Genomic DNA, 16,694 nt, shown 5'->3' on the forward strand with positions numbered 1-16,694 from the left:
CATCACCATGCACATTCCAACTTCTGTAATTGGAGAAATAATTAAATTAAAAACAAACCACTGTTTACAAAAGAAGTAAATATCGAGGGGGAAAATTGTTATATTTATTGATATCTTTTAAAACTTTCACGCGCCCACTCACTGCAAACGCTCACCATCGAATATTACAGCTTTCCGGTCATTCGACAATTTCAGGGAAATGCTTGCATATTAATACAGTAAAGTGAAATTATTTAAATGAATTATACTGTTCTAAATTTGGTAAAAATGCAAAAACATGAACAGTATATAGATGTATTTTTTTCCTCATAGGAATGCTGAAAACTGTTAATCGGAACTCGGACTAACTATTGTTTAGCACATGTATGTAAAATTGCAGTTCGCATATAATTTGAAAAGAGAATTTATTAAAACTTATATTTCCGACATTAAAATTTGTCACGTTAAACTCTCAAATGACACAGCTTATAAATAATTTTCTTGATACTATTTAAAACAAAATATGTCGCTTTAGTATTGAAATATAACTTAACAAAAATAAATAATGATAAATAAAATAAAAAACGATTAGATATATTTTGCTTTACATTTTTTTGTTCATTATTTTCGCCTAACTGTTGCAAGATAAAAGAAAATACTTTCATAAGTATACACACACTGCGGGTTTTTAATTTTTTTTTTTTTTTTAAGAGGAAATTTCGCAAAATTCCTGTTCGGGGAGATAACTCCTGTTTGTTTACGATACTAGTTGATCGATGATTTAACCGCGGCGGGGACAGGTAAAGATGAATTTCCCGCGGAGGGAACGCGGTTAACCTGTCTCACCTGGCCAAATCCCGCGTTGTGTTTATACCGCGACGGGGCGCGGGAAATACGGGATCCGCGTTGCCTGTACTGTATTTTCATTAGCCAATAAAAATCAAAGTACCGCAAGGACTGAAAGGATATTTACTATTCTTTTTTACTTCGACTTATATATAGATGTTTCTCTAAATGCAAAATTCAATTCATACACTACATGTATTAAATTTGTCATGTTTATATATAAGGACGGTGGATACTTTCATTTTTGTAGTGAAAATCAAAGTACTGTAAGAACTGACAAGTTGTTTTCTAGATAAAACCCCCTCCCCCATTTTAACTTTTAAATTTAAAATAGTTTAAATATACTTCTACTAATGAAAAAAAACATGCATACAATATCTTATATAAGGACAACAGATACATTCATTTTTGCAGTAAAAATCAATGGACTGCAAGTACCAAAGGGACAAATTTTAGATTCTTTACAACTTAAATATTACATACTGTACACGTTTCTCTACAAAAAAAAATCAATGCAAACGGTATCATATAGGAACGGAAGACCTTTTTGTTGCCATAGCAACAAGAGTCTAGTTATTATTATTATTATTCTTTTTTTTGACAAAATTTTGTGCACGCGATTTCTCGAAAAGTATTCAGTCGTTTTCAATGAAACTTTCAGGAAAAATTAGTCATTGTATGAACTTTGTTCATCACAAGGAAAATTTGGAAAATTCCATTTTGGTTCCAAGTTACGGGCAATTTCCTGATTTTAAAATGAAATTTTGTCACCCCTTTTTTTCAAGAATGGCTAAAGATATGAACTGGAGACTTATTGGAGAGCAAAGAACGTGACTTCTAAATTTGCAGAATCGCCTTTTCGTTCGTCGTCGGCACTTCCGGTCGTTTACGGAAGTGATCAAAGAAATCGTAAAATTTCAACTTTCTTTTTTTTAAATCAATACTTACATCACGTTATTGCATCTCTTTTGTAGTTTCGAAATATGTTGGTCCCACCTGAAACAAAAACATCACCTTCCGGTTATAAGAGAAAAACTACATAATTTGAGTATTTTTCTTTCCCATTAACATCCTTTGTAGATAAAGTATTTAAAATGAATTTTAAGTATGTTATTCAGACTGCAAATATCTAGAGTAAGGTCAAATATCTTTGTAAAATTCACTTCCAGTCGCGTGTTTTCCTGTCCTCAAAATGAGAAGTTGACTGAGCAAGATCTCGGAAATGGTGAGAGATTAAGACACCAAACTTATATGAGCAACAGACCTTAAGATGTAGGCAAAACCATTTGGGTTCAGAGCGTCAGCCGTCACTTCCGGTCGTAACAGGAAGTGATCAAAGAAATCGAAAATTTCAACTTTTCTTTTTTAATTAAAAATTACATCACTTTATTGCATCTTTTTCGCAGATTCGAAAGATGTTGGTCCCACCGGAAATAAAAACGACAACTTCCGGTTATAAGAGAAAAGCTACATAATTTGAGTATTCTACTTTCCCATCAATATTTTTTTCTAGATAAAGTATTTGAAATGAATTTTAAATATGTTATTCAGACTGTAAATGTCTAGAGTAACGTCAAATATCTTTAAGAAATTTTCTTCCGGTCGCGTGTTTTCCTGTCCTCAAAATGAGAAGTTGTCTGAACGAGATTTCAAAAACAGGTAAAAGATTAAAACACCAAACTTTTATGAGTAATAGACCTTGAGGAGTAGGCGAAACCTTTTGGGTTAAACGCGTCAGTCGTCACTTCCGCTTCATACAGGAAGTAATCAAAGAAATCAAAAAATTTTACTTTTCTTTTTTAAATTAAAACTTGCATTACTTTATTGCATCTTTTTCGCTGTTTTTAAATATGTTTGATTCCACCGGAAACAAAAACGTCAACTTCCGGTTTTAGGGTATAAACTTTGTTATTTTTATATTTAACATTCTCATAAATATTGCTTATCGATAAAGTACTTGAAATAATTTGATGTATATTGTAGATACTGCAAATGTTTTTATAAAATTCACTTCCGGTCGCTTGTTTACCTGTCCTCAAAATTAGAATTTGTTCTAACAATATTGCTCGGCAACGATAAAGGACTGAAGTATAAAACTTTCAGGGTTGATAGTCAGTTATCAGTTTATTTGAATCGTGAGAAAATCTTGTATCGCCATTACTTCCGATCGTGACAGGAAGTGATGCAAAAAGGTGAATGGTTAATGGTTAGCACATTGGATTTTCACGCTCATGACCAGGGGTAAATCTCCAGGATGTCTGAATTTCTTTAATCACTATTTAAGCTCGAATTTTCGTTTTTATTTTCATAATCGGACGGAATACCTCTCATTGCTCGCAATGAGTTTCTAGTTATTATTCTTTTTTTTTTTAGACAAAATTTTGTGCACGCGATTTCTCGAAAACTATTCAATGAATTTCTTTGAAATTTTCAGGGATAAAAGGCCTTTATATGCATTTTATATAAAATTCCGTTTTTTGGTAAATTCGGTTCCAGTGCCAAGTTATGGACAATTTCCTGATTTTAAAATGAAATTTTGTCCTCGAAGGATCCAAGAAACGGCTAAAGATATGAACTGGAGACTTGTTAGAGATGATAGACCATGACATCTAGATGTTCGAAATTACCTTGGTTTTCGTCGTCAGTACTTCCGGTCGTCACCGGAAGTGTTCAAAGAAATCGAAAATTTCAAGTTTTCTTTTTTTTAAATCAAATCTTGCATCACATTATTGCAACTCTTTCGAAATATGTTGGTCCCACCGGAAACAAAAAAGACAACTTCCGGTTATAAGAGAAAAACTACATAATTTAAGTTTTTTACTTTCCCATAAATATCTTTTATAAGTAAAGTATTTGAAATGATTTTTAGATATGTTATTCAGATTGCAAATGTCTAGAGTAACGTCAAATATCTTTGCAAAATTCACTTCCGGTCGCGTGTTTTTCTGTCCTCAAAGTGAGATAATATCTGAGCGAGATCTCAGAAACGGCAAGAGATTAAGACAACAAACTTATATGAGTAATAGACCTTGAAGAGTAGGCCAAATCATTTGGGTTAAAATGTCATCCGTCACTTCCCGTCATCACAGGAAGTGATCAAAGAAATAAAAAAATTCAACTTTTCTTGTTTAAATTAAAACTTGCATCTCCTTATTGCATCTTTTTCGCTGTTTTGAAATATGTTAGACTCCTTTAGAAACAAAAACGTCAACTTCCGGTTTTAGGAGATAAAGTACATTATTTCGATATTTAACTTTCTCATAAATATCGCTTATAGAAAAAGAATTGAAATGTTTTAATACATGTTGTAAATACTGCAAATGTCTAGAGACACGTTAGAGATTTTTTATAAAATTCACTTCCAGTCGCGTGTTTTCCTGTCCTCAATATTAGAATATGTTCTCACAATTGCTCGGCAACAATAAATGACTGAAGTCTGAAACTTTCAGGACTGATAGTCCGTCATCAGTTTATTTGCATCGTATGAAAATTGTGTGTTGCCGTTACTTCCGGTCGTGACAGGAAGTGATCCAAAAAAGTGAATGGTTAATGGTTAGCACGTTGGATTTTCACGCTCATGACCAGGGGTAAATCTCCAGGATGTCTGAATTTCTTTAATCACTATTTAAGCTCGAATTTTCGTTTTTATTTTCATAATCGGACGGAATACCTCTCATTGCTCGCAATGAGTTTCTAGTTATTATTATTTTTCTGACCATCTAATTTTGTGCACGCGATTTCTCGAAGACTACTGAATGGATTTTAATGAAATTTGCAGAAACAATGTGTTGTAATCTGAAGTTATTTTATCCAAGAGAGTTTTTGGAACTTCCTTTCCAGTGCCAAGTTACGGGCCATTTTCTGAATTTTTGTCCACGGATAATCTCAAGAACAGTAAAAGATATCAATGTGAAACTTTCAGGGATTATAGATCGTGATAAATACTAGCCGGGACGTGACTTTTTGTTCGTCATCATTACTTCCGGTCGTTACCAGATGCGAATTTAAAAAGTTGATTTTTTAAAACTTTTTTGATTTTCAATATTTTTCTTCGATAGTAGTAGTGTTAATAGAGGCACTTCTGAAAATGCTTAATATATAATTTGTTTTCAAATTGATAAATCTAAACTCTAGATATTCGCATTTTAAAATTTGAAGCGGGTCCAAAATGGCGGCTGTCTTCTCAAACTCCGACTAGTAGGTCGGCACTCGGAGCTCCTCGGGTGGCTCCTTCCTCGCACACTAACCTCAGACGTCAATAGTGTTTTACCATGTTGCTGATACAGTCATGTGATCTTATTTGAAATTCCTCCAAATGTTATACCTTGAAGTCTGAGTTACTTTGAAGCACGCCCAACACTATGTTTTGCTTTCAAAGAGTACTTATATGATGTTGTGATCAAAACCAATAATCCAAGGAAGAATTAGACAAGTGAAAAAAATGTTTGAAGAACTTTATGCAGAGTAAAATATGAAATGATTTGCAAGACATTTTCTGGTGGAGAAATGTAATCGATTTGATGCATATTTCTCCACCAATCACTTCCCAGGTTTGTATGGAGTGTAGCGGAGTCAGTCGAGGATTGCCAATTAGCAGGTTGGAGTTTATGGAGACAGACGAGCGTCTTGTTGAACAAAACTACCGTAAGGATCAATGAAATATGAAGGAATTGTTGGATCTTTCAGATTATGAAATGGATAATCTGTCTTTGAAAACATAAATACTCTGACCTCCAAATGCAATAAAATGAGTAATTTGTACCATACATACAGTAATATACATGAGAATGGAGACCATTCAATAGAACATACATTTCAAAAAAAAGGCGCGAAGATTTACTCGTGACGTAATGTATTCTGACTCTTCTTTCATAGTAGAAAAAAAAGGTCTGATGCAGAAGTGCAGAAAAGATTACATGGACACGTTTGTATGAAATACAGGTATATGGAATGGCATGGAATAAAAAGTTGAATACACAAAGAATAAACGAAATAATCAGTATCATCAGTTCATCAGTAATAGATTATTTGTTATTGTTTAAACTCAAGTAACGAATTCCGATGTGAATCTGCTTGCACAAAATTTAACTAGCTAGCTCTCATTCTATAATTCCGCACTATATAAAAAAAACTTTTACCTCCCTGACGTTTGTTACTTCAGGCAATGATACAAAGTAAACATCGATGATGGCTGGTAAACTTGCGCTGGTGTAGTGGCTTCCATATTGAATTTTCACGAAGGCGATCTGGGTTTAATCCCGAATTTGTTTGCTTAAATTCACTTTTTCAACTTTATAAATGATGTCGAGTGGGGTTTTTTTTGTTAGAGATGATAGAACATGACAGCTTCTAGACTGGCGTAGGGACCTTTTCATGCGTCGTCGTTAGTTCCGGTCGCTTCCGGAAGCGAATTTTTAAAAAAAAAATCGATTTTTTCAACTTCAATATTTTTCTGTAATATTTGCAAGGTTAAGAGAGCCTCTTTTCAAAATAATAAATATATAATTTGTTTTTGAATTGATGAATCCAAACTCTTGATATGTTCGTCATTTTCACTTTGAAGCGGGAGTTGAAATGGCGTAATGGTTAGCACATTGGATTTTCATGCTGATGACCAGGGTTAAATCTCCAGAGTGTCTAAATTTTTTTTTTTCACTTTTTCAGCTTGAATTTACATTTTTATTTTCAAAATCGGACGGAAGACCTCTCATTGCTCGCAATGAGCTTCTAGTTAAACTAATAATTGTATTCAATTAGGAAAATTAAAAGAAAAAAAAACCCATATGTATGCTTATTCTTTAAAAAAAAAATTACAGAAAGGCCTTTATGGCAACACAACCATAATATATTTTTTCATCGTTGTTATGCAGTGTTTGTTGATATGTTCAATTTATTTCAAAGTTATTGAACCATAAGGCAATGGTGTACAAAATGATAATAAATAGACAGCTAAAATTATTTTATTTTAAAAATTGAAAGTAGTTCATACAGAAAGTAAATTAAAAAAGATACAGTTAATTAGACGGCAAGTTACATGTAATAACGAAAATACAGCTGTAAAATGGAAATATTTATAACAGCTTTAACTTAAAAACAACTTATTAAAAATGCTTGCGATACCGTCCTTCCATTTATATAAAATAAAGAGATTATAATGAAGAAATAAACGACTTTATGAAGTAGCCAATCATAAACTAAAGCAAACAGGTTCCGCCCACTTAATATACATACCGTTCACCAAAGCGTACCGTTCACAAAACGAACCGTTCCTTGCAAGAAGCGTACCGTACCCTGCACAAAGCGAACCGTACCGTACACAAAACGAACCGTTCTGTGCAAGAAGCGTACTGTACCGTGCACAAAGCGAACCGTACCGTTCACAAAGCGTACCATTCCGTGCAAGAAGCGTACCGTACCGTACACAAAGCGAACCCAACCGTGCAAGTGGTGTAGTAGCATGTTTTAGGGTCTGTAAATAAATTCCTACAGCAGCAAAACAATATCACTTTAAACAACTGGTACGATTTCTCCATGGTTACACTGCAAAGTAACAATTTATCCCAATTTTTTTTATGTTGTCGGTGTTGCAAGGTCCTAAGGATGCATATGTGCCAGTCTTTAATTTTATTGTTTTTCCTCCAGAAAGTAGCATTAACCCAATCCTAGCAACAGATTTTGCATGGTTACACTTTGTTACCATGGCAACCATGAAAGTTATTTTTAGAATAATATTGCCAATACCTTATAATAACAAAAGGTTATACTATACCTTACCTCAATAATACAAGATGTTTTATTCCCCATTAAAGGAAAATAAATAACTAGGCTATCATGATGTTAAATGACTATAAGAGCAAGAACACGGGTGTTCTTAGATTTGTTTTATCACATTTTATAAAATAAGTTTCTACAGTCGTCATTTAAAAAAAAATAGATTATTTACTTAGCAGGTGTCAGAAAGAGAAACTAATATATGAGTAAAAAATGCATAGTTTCTATGTATAATTGTAATGATCCTCTTTAAATTTTTCTCTGGATTTCACAAATGGCCAAATCTCTGCAATAGGATTGATGGATTAGGATAGCTTTTCGGAGAATGAGCATAGTGACCATCACAACCCGACTCCTTTGTATTGGGTACGTCGATTATCCATTGTGGATAAAGTTCTTTTTATCATATCTGATATGTTTAAAATCTAAGGTAAACGAATATATTAGGGATATATTAATTATACTATTGTTAATGTAAGAATATTCCAACCAAAACCATATTTTTGTATCAAAAAAAAAAGACACAGGGTCATTATTCTATGGGAGGTCATTTTTCTACAACCCACATGGAGTTTAATTAACAATTTCTACAAAAAAGTGGGTCATTTTTCCACGCAGAATATTGACCAGTGGGTCACATTTCTACGTAGAAAAATGATCCCCAGTCAATATTCTATGGGGGTCACTTTTCGTCGTTACACTTGCAATACTATAACGGTTTGTATACAGTGCTGTAATTCATTTAAAACTTACAGAAAGAATCTCATTAAATATTCCTTTACCCTTCAGTAGTTTACAAATTGACATGAAAATCCTTAATCAATTGGTTATATATTGCTAATATATTTATGAAAATCTTCTCTATTCCTGGAATTTCTGATTTGCTCTAATCCACATAAACCATCTATCCAAGTCAGGGGTTTCTCATCCGCTCCGCTCCACGATTTATGTGGAGTGGATTAGAAAATAGCGGATTAGAGGGCTTGGAATTGGGAAGGAGTAGATTCCAGGGTTCTGGCTAAGTTGGTCAAATATTTTAAGTATATTTTTATTAGGGTTAGCTAGATGGATCATATTATTAGGGCTAGGTAGATCATATATTGAAATATTGAGATGGAGCCGATTTTTGCCATTGGAGCCCCTAGCTCTTTTCACATTCACAATGTTACCTGGATGACAGGCTGGACATTCCACCAGACCTATAGAGTCATTCCCAAATGTACCAGCTGGACATAAGGAACAATGAATACACCCAGGCTCCCTATTTTAGAATAAATGGACATCAATAGAAATATAATACAAAATAACGCAGCAGAACTCTCATAATAACCAACATTGTGATATCAACTAAATCAGATACAAGTGTAACTGATACAAACAAGTTATAGGTATTTAAAGTATGAAAACATCATCTAACTCTGAAAGTTACATTTCATTTCTGTACTCACATAAAACAAGAGGCCCAAGGGCCTAGAATCGTTCTTGTGATAAATTGTACAACCCTTCTATTTTAATTAAGCTTCTTTGTATCCTAAATATTAAATTCCAAAAGTAGTTCACCATGACATACTTTTTTAATTAACACAAAGTGTGAGCCAAAAATGCAGCACTTGACAAATTGTGATGATTTTAAGCCTCTTATTATCTAAAATATTCAGATATAGACAGGAAATTCAAAAAGTAGGTCACAGTGACCTATTACCATAATTTATAGAAGATAGGTTGATACTTTTTTTTCTCAGAACCGTTGGGGTCACCCTATTTAAAGAATCAACCTTTCTAAGACTCAAGTTTACAAAAAATGACCCAAAATCCGTAAAATTTACATCAATTTTAAAACAAATCTGAACAATTTTCATAAATTTTTAAATTATTTTACCAAGAAAAAATAATTCACAATTAAGAATCTTAAACGTATATTCCATTGATTTCTTGCAAATTAGTTCTATTAAATATCCATCAATGTACCAAAAAAAATTATCTAATAATCTCGTAAATAATGTTTCATCAAAGTATATTTTACAACATGCTATCAGTCTCCATCTTGTGAATTTGGAAGTCACACTCGTTCACTAAAAATAAAACTACAACCCTATCAAAATTTAAAATACGGAGAAATTTTAACAATTGCAATTGCGAAAATAATCGTCATCTTTTTTTTACCATTTATTTGTAACAATGAATTGAAATAGTCTACCTAAATATTTTTTCACTGTCTTATGATATTTTTTAAATGTAAAATGCGTGAAATAAATTGTTGCCAGTAATTTCCAAATTTATTTATCAAATATACCGCTAATCATAAATATATTTCATAATAAAATGCACTTATCTTCCTCCTACCCAGTAGGTACACTGAATTATTCAAAGATTGGCTTCTGTTAGAATTTTAATTTTCTGACAGATAAAGGGATATACACTGTGTACAACCCCTGCGGGGTATGATTAACAGCACGCGCAGTAATAGGGTTATTAGTGCTAAACATCATTGAACATACGAAGCTGTGAAATTCATGATGACTGTTAAATTGCAAATGTACTCTTAATTAAATTTATTTTTACAACAATATTACAGGCCAAATTATAGCATGAAAATATGATTAATTTCAATTGCTCCCTATTTCATGAAATAGTTGTTTGCATGCTTTAGCTTATCCCTCGACAAGAAATATGAAAATGGCGGTCATCGAATTTAATATTGTAAATAATGCCTACATAAAATATATTAAGAATGTATTAGCAATGTTTAACAAGAGGCCCAAAGAAGGGCCTTAACGGTCACCTGAGTACAATACAACAATTTAGAGGATCCATAAACTGATAATTGAAGCTTTGTTGCCCAAAAGCACGTAAAATAGTATGATTAGCATGAACAAAATAATTGGTCTAGTATCTATCTGTCCCCCATTTCTCACTATTACCATGCAGGCTATTAACAAAACGTCTATTTTTTAACCCCATATTATTACTTCTCACATTGGCCTCTCTTGGCCTTTGAAGAACATTTAAAAAGATAAGTTATTTTGTTTCATTTTTATTCATCTATTATTTCCAAGTCTACCTGATCATTAAAACTAGGAAAGTACTTTTTGTATTATACAATAAATATTCTTGCATAATTCTCTTATTCAATTAACCTTTCAAGTACATTATTTACTGTGATTAATTATCAAAGGTGAATGGCAAAGGGGAATAACTTTGCTCAGCAGAATACAAGTTAATAGAGCCCTGGCCAGGACTTGACTAAATGGTCCAGGTGTTCAAAATTCTGGTAAAAATACCCTTGCATATTAAAACTTTTACTCTGTTTGCCTCGAATATGCCCTGAAGCATAGAAGATTTTCAAAGAAAAGCATTTTCACTATATTATTAAATAAATAAAGCCCCATCCTTACACCAGAACATCTGACTCATTGGCCATGAACTCACAATTCTGGAAGAAACACCCTTGCTTATCATAACTATACACTTGTTTCTTTGCTTTATAACCAGTAGTAGAAAAAAATATTTTGAAAGAAATTATGCATTTTCACTATATAATCAATAGAGCCCCCCCCCCTTCACCAGAACCCCTGACCCAAAGGGCCATGAATTTCAGGATTTTGGAAGAGGCATTCTTCCATATCATAACCATGCTCTTCCATTTGAAAAATACCCAGGAGCAGAGAAGAAGATTTTTGGAAGGGTTTATGCATTTTCACTATATAATCAATAGAGCCCCGCTCTACCACCAGAAACCGTGACCCAGGGGCCCTGAAATTCACAATTTCTGAGGAGGCAGCCATGCTCATCATAACTATGCACTAAGTTAGTTTATTTAATACCCAGAAGCAGAGAAGAAGATTTTCAAAGAATTTATGCAATTTTACTATATAATCAATAGAGCCCTGTTCAATACCAGAACCACTGACCCTGGGGCCATGAAATTCATAATTTTGGAAGAGGCACTCTTGCCCATCATAACTATGTACTTAGTTAATTTAATATCCAGGAGCAGAGAAGAAGATTTTCAGAAAATTAATGCATTTTCACCATATAATCAACAGAGCCCAGCCCTAACACCAGAACCCCTGACCCAGGGGCCATGAAATTCACAATTTCTGAGGAGGCAACCATGCTCATCATAACTATGCACTAAGTTAGTTTATTTAATAACCAGGAGCAGAGAATAAGATTTTCAAAGAATTAATGCAATTTTACTATATAATCAAGAGCCCCGCCCTATCACCAGAACCCCTGACCCAGGGGCTATGAAATTCACAATTGTTGAAAAGGCAGCCATGCTCATCATAACTATGTTCTTAGTTAGTTCATTTAATACACAGTAGCAGAGAAGATTTTCAAAGAATTGATGTATTTTCACTATATAATCAATAGAGCCCCGTTCAACACCAGAACCACTGACCCTGGGGCCATGAAATTCACAATTTTGGAAGAGGCACTCTTGGTCATCATAACTATGTACTTAAGTAGTTATTTAATACCCAGGAGCAGAGAACAAGATTTTTAAACAATTAATGCGTTTTCACTATATACCGTATAACGGGTATTTTCTGCCGTTGTCCAATTTTTGCGGAATTTTGCGGATAGGACAAATCTGCAAAAATTACAATCGCAAAATATTTTTTTCAATATTCATTCAGATATTTTGTATTTGCAATTATGATAAGTGGTGCGTATGTCTGACAGGGTTCTCATCAACGTAAGAACCTGTGTACTGGACACAGCAAAATTATTTGGAACGCAAGGTTTTTTTTCAAGGAGTCCGCAGACTCATGAGTGGCCACATCCTCATAGCGAAAAAATTCGGGTGTCATCGAAATTCGAAGATCTTAGATGTCTGGATTTGTCCAAAACATATTGAATCAAAACCTCTATAGCTGTAAATAATATCAATTAAATAAGTTGATACAAAAACATCTTTACTTGTACCTATCAGGGATGGGCACGATTACTGAAAAATGTAATCGATTAATAATCGATAATTAATAGGTACTACCTGTTCTGTCTATTTTTTAATATTTTCATGTCTTTAGAATTTATGTTGTACTATTACGTCAGTTAGACTGAGTGCAATACGAATTTTTATTGAATGTGTTTAAGTACAAGTTAATTTTCGGTGTTTGTGCCGCCATACTGTCACGGCGAGTTTTTACTCCCGGTTGAATGTTCATAATCCACGGTGTAAGTAGTTTAAGTTTTAACACATTGTTTATTCTTCAGATTATGTTATCGCTCACCTATATCTCCAATGTCAGCTTTGCTAATTGTTACAATTCTGCATAATTTTAGATAATGTTTGTGCCATGTGCTTAAAGTATGGCGTGCTATTCTTGTCATTATTTATAGTCGATAGTAATTAAGTCTGTATTTCTCTTAAAAATATATTTTATACATGGAATTTGATACAGTTGATCAGAGTATAGTTAGTTTATGATTTACTAGAGATATTACTTGTCTGTGTAATTTGTTCACATTATGTGAATCCAGTTTTGAGAAATTTTTCTATGGAAAGCAGTACCTGTCATTACTTACTTTGGTTTTGTTTTATTGTAGCTTTTTACCAGACGCACGTTCACATGCGCACTTGCACATGCAAGTGAGGGTTAACTACCTGTCAAATAAAACTTTCTAAAGAAACTGAGAGACTTTTTATTGTGGCAGAATAGTAAAAAGACCATGTCTACTACAGCAGTACAGACCGGGACAAGAAGTCCAGACTCCACTCAACAAGCCAAAACAGCGTTCATTCCAGACTCCTCTATGGACTCTCAGCAGGTTAAGTCATTGTCCATTCCAGATTCTACTGTGGACACTGAGCAGGTCAAGTCGTCATCTGTTCCAGATTCAACTTTGGACATTCAGCACGCCAAAACTATGTCAATACCAGATTCTGTTACAGACACAAGAAACACTGAAAAGAAATCTACATCCAGCAACAGTGAAAAGGGGGATGATTTTCTAGATTATCGAGGATATGAAGAGGAGAACACAGAAAGTGAGCATCTAAGTGTACATTCTTCATCCAGTGTTTTAACTTCAGACATTCTTGTTAAGAAGAGGGCTGAAGTAGGTAAAGCGAAAGCCAGGATGTTGTATGCAGCTAAAGAAATGACATTACGCAAACAACAAATGGAACTTGAAGCAGAACTAGAAATGATAAATCTCAAAAGGGAAGCAGCAGAGGCAGAAGCAGAGTGTCAGGCATTTGAATCAACAATCAACCATATCTCACAGGTCTCCAGTCGACCAGTTTCACCGGATGGCCTCAACTACCAAAAACTGAAACACTACTCAAGTACCAGCCAAAATATTTATTCTGGTCAACCTACACTTGGACATTTCCCTTCAGGACCTACGTTGGACCACATTCCTTCTACACTGAATCCGTATGCACAATCATACAGGCCTACCTCGTGCCTTCAATCACCTTACATGACACAGCAAGAGACACATGTGACCGATGTCACTCGTTTCTTACTAAGAAAGGATCTACTGTTCTCTCGACTAACAACTTTTAACGATAGGCCTGAATCCTATAGTGCATGGAAACACAGCTTTTGGTGTGTCACAAATGAACTTCAAGTGATGGACTCAGAGCAGATGGATCTCCTTATCAAGTATTTGGGGCCTGAATCAAAGAAGCATGCTATCAGTATCAGGACATCGAACATAACCAACATTCCTAGAGGACTACAGAGGCTGTGGGAAAGGTTAGATGAACGCTATGGTGCGCCAGAGCATATTGAAGCATCGATAAGGGCAAAACTTCAAAACTTTCCAAAGCTCGGTAATAAGGATTATCAGAAGCTCTATGATCTTTCAGACATTCTCATGGAAATGCAGTTCTTAAAAGAAGACCCCAAATACAGTGCTATGCTAGCATATCTTGATTCGTCATCAGGGATAAAGACAATTATATCCAAACTACCATACAATTTACAAGAAAAATGGACTAATAGAGCTGTGAAATATAAGAAGGAACACAGTGCTATATTTCCTCCATTTCAAGTCTTCGTAGAATTCATAAAGGATATAAGCAAGGTAAAAAATGACCCAGGATTCAACTATGAGCCAGACACAAACAGCACCAACAAATTTGCTGCTCCAAAACTATTAAGTTATGCAAGAAACAAAGTCAATGTGAACAAGACAGGTGTCGACGTAACTGCTCCACTTGAACGTTGTATCATCCACAAAACCAAACATACTCTAGACGACTGTAGAGGATTCCGGTCCAAGTCGGTAGAGGAAAGGAAGAGACTCTTGAAAGAAAACAACATATGCTTCAGATGTTGTGCTTCTAACACTCACAAAAGTCGCGAATGCAATGCTGTTATCTCATGCAAGGAATGTGGAAGCAAGCATCATACAACCGCTCTGCACCTCACCAGAAATGACAAAGTGGTTTCTATGGATTCTAAGGCAACTCATCAAGCGAATGGCGGGGAGGAAACCAAATGCACTCCTAATTCATCATTAAAGGAGAACGGCGGGGAGTCGAGGGGTAACATGAGGTCCAACACTGTGTCAGAGGTCAACTCAAGCTGCACCGAGATATGCAGAGAACCTTACAGTGGAAAGTCGTGTGCCAAGATCTTGCCCGTTCATGTGTTTCATCTTGACAATCCACACAAGTCGGTGAAGATGTACGCAGTAATTGATGATCAGAGCAACCGCTCATTAGCCTCCCCAGAATTCTTTGAGTTGTTTTGTGTGAAGGATAAACCACAGAACTGCACCATATCAACCTGTTCTGGCAAAGTTGTAACTTCTGGAAGAAGAGGAAAGGGGTTCATTGTTAGATCAATAGAAGGCAATGTAGACTTTGAACTACCAACCTTGATTGAGTGCGACCATATACCAAACAATCGAGATGAAATACCAACACCTGAAGTCACACTCCATCATGAACATCTCACAGAAATTGCTGGGCACCTTCAACCACTTGATGAAGAATGTCACATTTTTTTGCTGATAGGACGCGATTTGATAGAGGCCCATCATGTTCTACATCAGATCTTTGGTCCACCGAAAGCTCCTTATGCACAACAACTCAAACTTGGCTGGGTTGTCATTGGAGAAACTTGTCTCAACATGCAACATGCCTCACGTGATCTAAGTGTTAAGAAAACTTACCTTCTACCAACTGGTCAGCCTTCAACCATGAAGCCATGCAGCAACAAGTTTGAGGTACGAGAACTTATAGGTCAGTCTTTGTCTGATGAGTCGCAGCTATTTATCAGGACGAAGGACGACGATGAACAAGGCATGTCAATAGAGGATAAAATGTTCTTGCAACAGATGGATAGTGAATTTATCAGAGACCCTTCAGGAAGTTGGGTGGCCCCACTGCCCTTTCGGGAGAATCGACAGCGGTTACCGAACAACAAACAGCAAGCCGTTCAGCGTGCTAAACTTCTTGATGTAAGTCTTAAGAAGAACCCTGTGAAAAAAGGACACTTTCTCACATTCATGGCTAAGATTCTGGACAATCATCATGCAGAAGTTGCCCCAAAGTTGTCTGATGGAGATGAATGTTGGTTTCTGCCCCTATTTGGCGTTTATCATCCCAAAAAACCAGATCAGATTAGGGGCGTGTTCGACTCATCGGCTAAATTTGAGGGAGTTTCCCTAAATGAAGTCCTTCTTTCAGGACCTGATTTATCAAACAGCCTGCTTGGCATTCTTTTAAGATTTCGCAAGGAAATGGTTGCTGTGACTGCCGATGTGCAACATATGTTTCACTGTTTCTTAGTAAGAGAGGATCATCGCAACTTCTTGAGATTTTTGTGGCACAAGGATAACGACCTTGACAAAGAAATCATTGAGTATAGGATGAGGGTCCATGTCTTTGGTAACCGGCCCTCACCTGCTGTAGCAACACTTGGACTCAGAAAGGCAGCTGAAGCAGCAGAACCGAACTATGGAGATCACGTTACCAATTTCGTAAAAAATGACTTTTACGTTGATGATGGGTTGACTTCCTGTCCAACCACTGCAGAAGCTGTTCGCATTCTCAAGGACACTCAGAGTGCCTTGAAGGGATATGGTAATCTCCGGCTTCATAAATTTGCCTCTAACAGTCCTGAAGTAAT

The 16,694-nt window shown here is 35.2% G+C and overlaps 1 protein-coding gene across 1 annotated transcript in view; it reads right to left on the minus strand.

Annotated features, from left to right (window-relative positions):
- Positions 1–16,694, minus strand: part of LOC133200994 (laminin subunit gamma-3-like) — a 159,231-nt gene that overhangs the window by 75,057 nt on the left and 67,480 nt on the right. The window contains exon 5 of the mRNA XM_061336800.1: positions 8,766–8,857. Coding sequence (XP_061192784.1) covers positions 8,766–8,857 — 92 coding nt within the window. The remainder of the gene's footprint in view (positions 1–8,765; positions 8,858–16,694) is intronic.

The sequence above is a fragment of the Saccostrea echinata genome, unplaced genomic scaffold (genome assembly GCF_033153115.1).
Source record: "Saccostrea echinata isolate AGI-Se365-2 ecotype Australia unplaced genomic scaffold, CSIRO_AGI_Sech_v1 ptg000042l, whole genome shotgun sequence".
NCBI classification, from domain to species: domain Eukaryota; kingdom Metazoa; phylum Mollusca; class Bivalvia; order Ostreida; family Ostreidae; genus Saccostrea; species Saccostrea echinata.